The sequence below is a fragment of the Salvia splendens genome, chromosome 9 (assembly GCF_004379255.2).
Source record: "Salvia splendens isolate huo1 chromosome 9, SspV2, whole genome shotgun sequence".
Taxonomy (NCBI): Eukaryota; Viridiplantae; Streptophyta; class Magnoliopsida; order Lamiales; family Lamiaceae; genus Salvia; species Salvia splendens.
Genome location: NC_056040.1, coordinates 30,111,176 through 30,120,462, shown reverse-complemented (window position 1 = coordinate 30,120,462; position 9,287 = coordinate 30,111,176). Strand labels below are relative to the sequence as shown.

At 40.9% G+C, this 9,287-nt stretch overlaps 1 protein-coding gene across 2 annotated transcripts; it reads left to right on the top strand.

Moving 5' to 3' along the window:
* The first annotated feature begins 4,898 nt into the window (after positions 1 to 4,898).
* On the top strand, positions 4,899 to 7,663 carry LOC121749511 (protein NOI4-like). Of its 2 annotated transcripts, none has more exons than XM_042144078.1 (3): positions 4,899 to 5,035; positions 6,756 to 6,941; positions 7,403 to 7,663. In XM_042144078.1, the coding sequence occupies exons 1-3, from the start codon at positions 5,030 to 5,032 to the stop codon at positions 7,445 to 7,447; spliced, it is 237 nt and encodes a 78-aa protein (XP_042000012.1). In that variant the 5' UTR covers positions 4,899 to 5,029; the 3' UTR covers positions 7,448 to 7,663. The 2 variants fall into 2 exon arrangements, with proteins under 2 accessions (XP_042000012.1, XP_042000011.1); XM_042144077.1 differs by lacking the exon at positions 4,899 to 5,035 and adding an exon at positions 5,059 to 5,187.
* Positions 7,664 to 9,287: the final 1,624 nt, after the last annotated feature.

The window sequence follows — 9,287 nt, the reverse complement described above, 5'->3', positions numbered from 1 at the left end:
ATTTTCTGCCTCCTCTTGAGAAACTCACCCTTTTCTGTTTCCCAAACACGCAATCCTCGCACAGGCCAACTTCAACAGTTTTCAAGCCAGGCAGTAAACCTCTTGAGCACATTATCTTCATCCCTTTCTCGCTCATGTGGCCAAGACGACAGTGCCACAAATCTGCATTATTTGTCTCACTTGCAATATCAATGCAATCTTTGGAGTTAGTTGTGGTATACAACGTACCCTCCTTCTTACCTCGAGCTACTATCATAGCTCCCTTGGTAATCTTCCAATTGTTGCAGCCAAACGTCACGGTGTACCCTTCTGCATCAAGCTGCCCAATCGAAATCAAACTTCTCTGCAATCCAGGAATGTGTCTGACTCCATTCAGTTTTATTACGGATCCATTGGACGTCACTACCTTCACGTTTCCCTTTCCCACGATATCTAAGGGCTCGTCATCAGCCAGATGTACCTTCCCAAAATCGCCAGAAACGTAGTCTTCCATTATCTCCACATTGCTGCAGGAGTGAAACGACGTCCCAGAATCCAATACCCACGATTCCATCGGACTACTGACGCTCAAGACCAACGCCTCGCCATCGTCATCAGACATGGTAGCGTTTGCTGTCTTCTTGTCCTTCTGATCCTTATTCTTATACTTCTTCGGTGCCTCACATTGATTTCTAAAATGCCCAAACTCATCACAATTCCAGCATTTAACTTTATCCAAATCCTTCTTGGATTGACTCCTTCCTCTGGAATTTGATCTTCCACGATTTTGCTTTCCCTTCGATCTACCTCTCTGTTCTGTATTCAGTGCTGATCCCGAAGTAGAAGATCCTGATTCTCTCCGGCGAACTTCCTCACCAATCATCAGATCTCTTACTCTGTCAACTGTTAGTTTTGTCTCTGCAGCAGTAACTGTTGTCACTGTGCCAGCCCAACTCTCAGGCAGAGACGATAGCAAAATCAGGGCACGAATTTCATCATCGAATTTTATATTAACCGAGTTCAGTTGCGAAGTAATCATGTTGAACTCGTTGAGATGTTGTTGCACCAGCTTTCCCTCTTGCATTCTAAAATTAAACAATCGTCTAATCAGATGTACCTTGTTTGCCGTTGATGGTTTCTGATACATGTCCTCCAAGATCTTCATCATCTCCTTTGTCGACTTTGCTGCAGTCGTGTGATAAGCCACATCCTTGGACAACGATAGCCTAATCGCGCTCATCGCTTTTCTGTCCAGCAGCTCCCACTCCTCATGTTCCATCTTTTCGGGTTTGGTTTTTAAAGGCTTCCAGAGATCTTTACCGTACAGGTAATCCTCAATCTGCATCTTCCAAAATCCGAAATCAGATCCATCGAACTTCTCTACAACAATTTTCTCGTCGATCCCCATCGTGATTTCTGCCTCTTAAACCCTAGGCTCTTGATACCAGTTGTTGGGAAATAAACACAGGCAATCACGAATATGAAAGAGAATGAACACAAGAAGTTGTTTACCCAGTTCGATACAATGTGTATCTACGTCTGGGGGCGATGCCAAGCCAGGGATTTCACTATATAATTTCAGGATAAGCATAATTTAACAATGAGGGAGCACCTCTATTTATAAGCAACTAGAGAGCCCTAATTCTAGTCAAACTAGGAAACATATTCCATAAGGAAATATCTTTTAAGGAATAAATCTATTACAAGGAAATATACTTCAAGGAAACAAATCCTAAACATGGTAGGAGATATTTTAGGCTCCATAATTAACAATCTCCCACTTGGAGACTAACAACTCATAAACAACCATTTCCTCGTTGCTCAAATCCCTTGACAACCAGCCTAGCCTTGTAGCGCTTGCTACCATCAGCTTCACCTTTGATTCGATAGACCCACTTGCAATGCAATGCCTTTTTCCCTTTAGGAAGTTCCACAAGCTCCCATGTGCCATTTTCCCTTTAGGAAGTTCCACAAGCTCCCACAAGTTCCCCGACCCTAACCGGGGCTCATCCAGGCACAACCCATAGCCACCTGGGCTCTGATACCACTTGTTAGGATCGTCGACTGCAACATTTAGTTTGATATTGTCCGCTTTGGGTCAAGCCCGCACGGATTTGTTTTTGGGTCACTCCCAAAAGGCCTCAAACTAATTGTGGTTGGACATGAATTATATACACCTTCCAACTTCCCTCACTCATCCGATGTGGGATGGGTTTGTACCCCAACAAACCTCCCCTCAAACCGAGACCACATCGGGAACGCAGTCGACACGAACATGGGTCGTTCCAGCCCTGGCCCCTGGGTCATCCTGGGCCCGACTCTAACCCGAGTCCTTCATTGCTCGACCCTAACCGGGGCTCATCCAGGCACAACCCATAGCCACCTGGGCTCTGATACCACTTGTTAGGATCGTCGACTGCAACATTAGTTTGATATTGTCCGCTTTGGGTCAAGCCCGCACGGATTTGTTTTTGGGTCACTCCCAAAAGGCCTCAAACTAATTGTGGTTGGACAGGAATTATATACACCTTCCAACTTCTCTCACTCATCCGATGTGGGATGGGTTTGTACCCCAACAAAAATTACTAAAAATAGAAATATGTCATATTAGTTGGGGAACTATAAAGAAAAATATGTCATCTTAGCTGAGACGGAGGAAGTATACAAGAGTCAAATTAAATACATAAAATAAAATTAACAAAGTTAAATATACTTCGAACAAGTGTGGTTCAGTGGTACTCACATAAAGCGAGTGTGTCTTATATCATTCCATATGTATACACACCCTATAATTTATATGTACACCTATAATTAGAAATTAGTTCGATATTGATATTAGTCTGTATTGACGACTAAGATCATCTGCAGCGGTGAGCAGGACGCTGTCCGTCTGTCCGTGCCAGCGGCACGGCATCGCTATCCGCCGCTGCGCTCTTGCCGCTGGCGCGGCGCTGCTCGATGCATCGAGCACGTCCGTGCCAGCGAGTAGTTGACGTGACATGTTCTGATTGGCTAACGGCATTTCCGTTAGAAATTCAATTTTTTTAAAAAAAATCGAAAATAATACCAAAAATTTAAAAAAAAAATCAGAATCCCAAAAATCTGGCCCTTTTTTTACCGTTTTTCTGGATTTTTTTTTATTTTTATTATCCCCAAAATCATCTATAAATACATACATTCATCATCCATTTTTCACATCAAATCATCTCTCATTCATATTTTTCATACAACTTATATCCACATCTTCCTCTCTCACTCAAACCCTCAAATGGATTTCACCCATCTCATTGCGGAAGCGGAGAGCGAAGAACAATAATACTATGAACAACATCGTGCCGCCTATGAAGCCTATGTCGCAGCGAATACCCCCACCCCTCCTCTTCAACCAACTAGATCTACTCGCCGATACATCCATCATGACCGGGAGAGAGCCAACGAAAGGCTGGTTGCCGACTATTTTTCCGAACACCTGCGTTTTCCGGAAGATTACTTTCGGCGCCGTTTTCGCATGTCAAAACGCTTGTTTATGCGTATTGTCAACACATTGTCCACCCGTGTTGAATACTTTCAAACAAGTACAGACGCAACCGGTCGGCAAAGTCTCTCGGCGTTGCAGAAGTGTATGTGTGCCATCCGACAACTTGCTACTGGGCAAACAGCTGACCTCTTCGACGAGTATTTGCATGTCGGTGAGTCCACTGCAATCCTTTGCCTTAAAATATTTTGCGAGGGCGTTCGTTCAGCTTTCGAGGATGAATTCCTTCGGACACCCACCACCGATGATTGCCAACGGTTGCTTCGTCTTTACGAAACAGTCCATGGTTTTCCCGGTATGCTTGGCAACATTGACTGCATGCATTGAAGGTGGAAGAATTGCCCGACTGCTTGAAGGGGGCAACACTTAAGCGTCCACAAAGGTTGCGGCCCAACACTTATCCTTGAAGCGGTCGCCGACTACCGCCTATGGATTTGGCATGCATATTTCGGTGTTGCCGGATCCAACAACGACTTGAACGTGCTCTATTCTTCACCACTCTTCAATGATGTGTTGAATGGTGTAGCATCGGCAATCGACTACACCGTCAACGGAAATACATACCACATGGGTTACTATCTCGCCGATGGTATCTACCCAAGGTGGTCGACTTTCGTGAAGACGCTCAGCAACCCGCAAGACCCGAGACGGGTTCTTTTTGCGCAGCGTCAAGAGTCCGCTCGTAAAGACGTCGAAAGAGCTTTTGGGGTCCTTCAAGCCCGATTCAACATTGTGAAGGCCCAGTCTCGGTTGTGGTACGTGAAAAATATCGCCAACATCATGTACACTTGTATTATCTTGCACAACATGATTATAGCCGACGAAGGACCGAGGGCGGCTAGCTTTTACGACGAGGATGAAGCTGGAAGCTCAACCGCGAGGTCTCCCCCACACCGAGGTATGCATACGACGGTGGGTGAGAGGATCGAAAGAAGGCACACAATGCGCGATACCCGAACCCACGTTGAGCTACAAGAAGACCTAATCAAATACATTTGGGTGAAATTCGGCCACAAGTAGTGGTTTTTTTAATTTTATGAATTTAATGATGTAATTTTTAATTTTTAGGATTTAAATTATGTAATTTTTAATTTTTAAGACTTTAATTATGAAAATTTTAATTTTTATGATTTTAATTATGTAATTTTTAATTTTTAAGACTTTAATTATGAAAATTTTAATTTTATGATTTTAATTATGTAATTTTTAATTTTTTTTAATTTGTAATATTATTACGGTTATTTTTAGTGTTGTGGAAATGTTTTTTTTAAATTGAATAATAGAATGATGGAACCCTTGAGCTTGTCCTTGCAGAAATGTACGAATATGAGTGTTGTGCTTTTGTCTAAAAGCAGAGAGTATAAGTGGGTTCTGGCCCCATCCAAACTCATTGGCAAGAGAACGGACGTGGATGTTCTAAACCCATCTATTTCTGTCGTATTCATTCTCTCTCTCTCACACAAATCACTGCCCAACTCCATTTTTTCTGCTTTGGATCTCTCTCGCTGAGGAGCCATGTCGGTATGCAATCCAAATTCTTACATGGGTATTTTTCATTGTTCGATCTTATACTGATTGGATTTGAGTCAATAATGGTCCTTACTCCTTTCCCCCCGTTATTTTCATCGGCCAAACTTTTCATTTTTGTTGTCCATCGCTTGGCTTGCTTTTGGGTATGCTTTCAGTTTCAGTCAGGCTTGGGCGTATTCTATTGTTTATTTCTTTGATTTTTGCTTCTTAACTGTTGCGATTGGTTGCTAGCTTTTCTATCATTGAATTTTGTTGTGACTATTAATCAAAGGAACTCTTCTCTATTAATTTTTTCCTTATGCACAACATATTCAAAATTGGATTTTGTGGATTCAATTTGATATAATTATTCTTTTTAAGTTGTCTCGATTCTGTTTTCGTAATCCTATAACATTTGCACTGAAAGAACTAAACTTTCTTTAAGTACTATCATATACTCCCTCCATTCTATAGTATTGGAGGCATTATTTTTCGACGCGATTTTAGAAAAATTGTGTTATGTGAGTTATGTAAATGAAGAATAAAGTAGAAAATGAAAAAGGTAGAGAGGAAGAGAGAATAAAGTAAATGAGAAAAAATGTGTTGACTTTTAAGGGAAGTGACTCCACTACTATATTACGTACCAGAATGGAAAAATGACTTCACTACTATGGAACAAAGGGAGTATTATGTTATGTGAATTTTTGTTTAGTAGCAGCTCTTTCCTCCCAACTTTCGGATTTGCATACTTTTCTTCGTTTTTTTCTGATCAGCCAGTCTACCTGCTTATTTTAGCTGCGTATTCGTTTAGTAGTCAATAGTGTAATAAAGACATGTGGTGCAGTGATATTGCTACCAATTGTAATTAATACTGGTTTCTTATGTCCTTTTCTGTATGAGTGCAATTGGTTGTTTCATTTGGAGTTATTGATCACATATTATCATCCTTTGCCGTACATATCCATATGATGTATCATTAAGTATCTCCCTGTCTGCTCACAAGTCTTTCGATGTGATTCACATTAGAACGATGTTGCTGATGGTGGCGAGTAGTTCTTTCAGGCTTAGAGTTTCATTTTTCGTGTGCTTGGCAATTCAAGGGAATTAAAAGGGGCATGGGTATTGGTGTGAATTTGGATTGGGGAATTAGTATGGCTTTCATACTTTGATATCTGCTATTGTTGGGGAGGGGTGTTCTGTTCCCCTCCTCTTGGTGATGGAAGCGCTTGTGGGTGAAGGATTGGCTTACCGTTATCTAATGGGATATCCAGTTCAGTTTGCATATTCGTTGCGCCCCTTTTTATCTCTGAGTATTTTTTTCTTCTGAAGTTAGTAGCTGAATTGTAGTAGGATCACAGCAAGAAGGGAAACTTTTTGCTGCTTGTAAAAGTTCACCTTATCGTCTAATTTGAAGTCACTTTTATCGTGCAATGTTGTGCATAAACGGACTGATCTTTCAGTTGTTTGTATGAATGCTTATCATTTTACACTGACATGCTCACACATCTTCCCTCTTCTAAGTGATATTGTATTGCAATATCATTGCATCCTCCTCACCATCGCCACCTTAGCCAAATTTCTGTCATCATACCGGTCTTAATTTCTGTTCTTCGACTTTGTTGTGTACTTCGCATTCTGCATCAAATTAGTAGCCTAGTTACTAATTGTTCTTGAGATCTTAGCAATTTAATTTCTAACTATTTCAGTTTTCTTTTCCCTGTGTCTTGTCCAGGAGAAGGGTCGCCCATTGCCGAAGTTTGGTGATTGGGATGTTAATGATCCTACTTCAGCGGAGGGGTTTACTGTAATATTTAACAAGGCCCGTGATGAGAAAAAGACAGGTGGGAAACCAGATTCTCCTTCAAAGGTGGATACAAATACAAATTATGGAGGAGCAGAACCTATAAAACCTCAGGGTGTAAGTCGTTCTTCGATTTATTTAGTTTTGCTGATTTGTTTGATACATAATTGAAGCTAGCTTGATTTGTACCTATATACTCCCTCCGTCCCATAAAAATATGGGCATATGATATGGCACGGAAATTAAGACAAAATTGGTAAAGTAAGAGAAAGGAGGAGAAGGGTAATTAAAGTAGTGTTAGTGGATAGTAAGACCCACATTATTATTTGTGTTTTGACGGTGGTATAAGTTGTAAATATCTTGATGTGTAGGGGTAATAAATTGGGATAACTTTCCATAAATGGAAATGCCCATAGTTTTATGGGACGGATGAAAATGAAAGGTGCACAAATTTTTATGGGATGGATGGAGTATGTATTTTTATGCGTGTTATGTACTGTAGTTGTTTTCGAGCGGTTGAACAAGTTTCATGCACATCATCCATCTGAAACTGATATTGTGAATCATGGCATTTGCAGAAAAAATGGTTTTGCTGCATGCAGAGCCCAAGTGCAGAATCTTGACCATGTGTATGTGTAGAAGAAAAATGTAGAGTGCATATTTTATGAAGAACGCGGGAGAATGGGATGTGCAGGTGCACTCTATTCCGTGCGTTGTAAAACTGCGTTCGTGTTCGTGTTCGTGTTGTGCCCAATCATTTCCCCAAACTTCTTTAAACCCTCTACTGCTATGTGTGTTCTTGTGGATCATCTTCCATTAAAGGCTTGTTGGTTTTGCTATTTTTGACGTGTAAATTATTTGCGAGTCTCGACGCTTATTCATTTGCCACCCATCTCTCTCTGTCTCTCTTGACATTGTTTGATGCATTATTGTGAACTCAGAACTCTAATGTTTAACAAGCCAGACTGCCTTTTGAGATAGTGTTCAAAATTATAGGTAAATAAATACACAGAATGATACTCTTACCTTCTCCATCCGCCAATAATAGACTCATTTGGACTTTGCTTGAGTTTTACAAAATGTAATTTAAAGGAGATAGAAAATGTTAGCTGAAGGTGAATTTTAGTTTTATAATAAAATGTGGGTAGGATAAAGATAGTCGAATGTGCAGTCCATTATCAAAAGTAGTAAAAAAAATAAAGAGAACCATTCACGGACGGGCAAAAATTTCATATTGAGACGATTAATGGCCGCAGAGAGAGTAGCATATTTGTAACAGATGAAAATGGTTTTGCTCTTTTGGATGGCCTAGATATAGATGTCTCATAAGGTGCTCAATTTTTTTTGTTTTGGTAACATAGCGGGCTATGCCCGAGGAAGAAAGTAGACGAACGAAAGTAAAAAACACCTATTCTATCATAAAGCAACAAATTACTCAAACAACTTGACGGAGCCTCTAGAACATGGACTCCTCTGGAAAACTATAAGCAAAATGCGAAAAAAAATCAACAGAAAAATTACCTTCTATGTGCACATGTTGAATTACAACAAAATCAAAATCTTTGAGCATGTCGCAGACCTTCCGTATTAAAGGCCGGAGTTGATTGTGATATCAAAATGACCCATAATCATTGACACATCAACAAAACTGTCACCCTCTACCTCCAGTTTGTGATATCCTCTCTCATTGGCCAATTGTAGCCCATAGAATAAACACCAAACCTCTACAATCAGAATAGAGCAGTTCCAATGTTAGCCACGAAACCATATTGCCAGCCTCCTAGGGTGTCATGAAAGAGACAACCCCCAAAAGCTCGTCCTAACCGTATTTTGAGTGTCCGCAACGCAAGGTTGAGATCACATTATGAGGGGACGAATTTGTGGCGGGGGCATATTGGACGGGGGGTGGATGGAATGGGATGGGATGGGATGCGGTGGCGTGAGGTCCCAGCACGCGCACTTCGCCTCTTGTCCAATGGTGTTCCTGAAGGGGTAGGCAGCGGAAGCGTGCGTTCTAACGGATCACATAAAATTCTAATCTATATAGCAGATTATTTAGACAAATTCTATTTGCGTAATTTTCATATGTATCATGCTCATAACTTGAATTTAAACATGTTTTAGCATAAATAATTCCTAAAACACGCTTGCTGCGAAGTTAGCCAATTTACCTAGTTGATTCACTGAAGAATCGAAGATGGCTCGCGTCTTCTCCACGTGAAGATCTTGAGTACTAAACCACGCATCTTCTGACTGGTTCCCGGACTGTAATCTGATATCAGTGTGGACTGATCTCACCAGAGAACTAGGACTTAAATAAAGAAGACAGAAATCCTATCTCCCGGAGGAGAGGGAAATCGTCCCCTGTGTGAATAGGGGGATGAAAATTTTGGAAGAAAATAAAATTGTATTTTCTGTCTCCTTTATTCTCCTATTTATATTTAGTCACATATTGGGCCCAGT

Excerpts from the sequence above, each read along its gene's own strand:
- LOC121749511 (XM_042144077.1), top strand. The coding sequence starts at position 5,107 with ATGGTCCTTACTCCTTTCCCCCCGTTATTTTCATCGGCCAAACTTTTC. Across the intron at positions 5,188-6,755 it reads ATCGCTTGGCTTGCTTTTGG|GAGAAGGGTCGCCCATTGCC; the intron begins GTATGCTTTCAG and ends TGTCTTGTCCAG. Across the intron at positions 6,942-7,402 it reads AACCTATAAAACCTCAGGGT|AAAAAATGGTTTTGCTGCAT; the intron begins GTAAGTCGTTCT and ends TGGCATTTGCAG.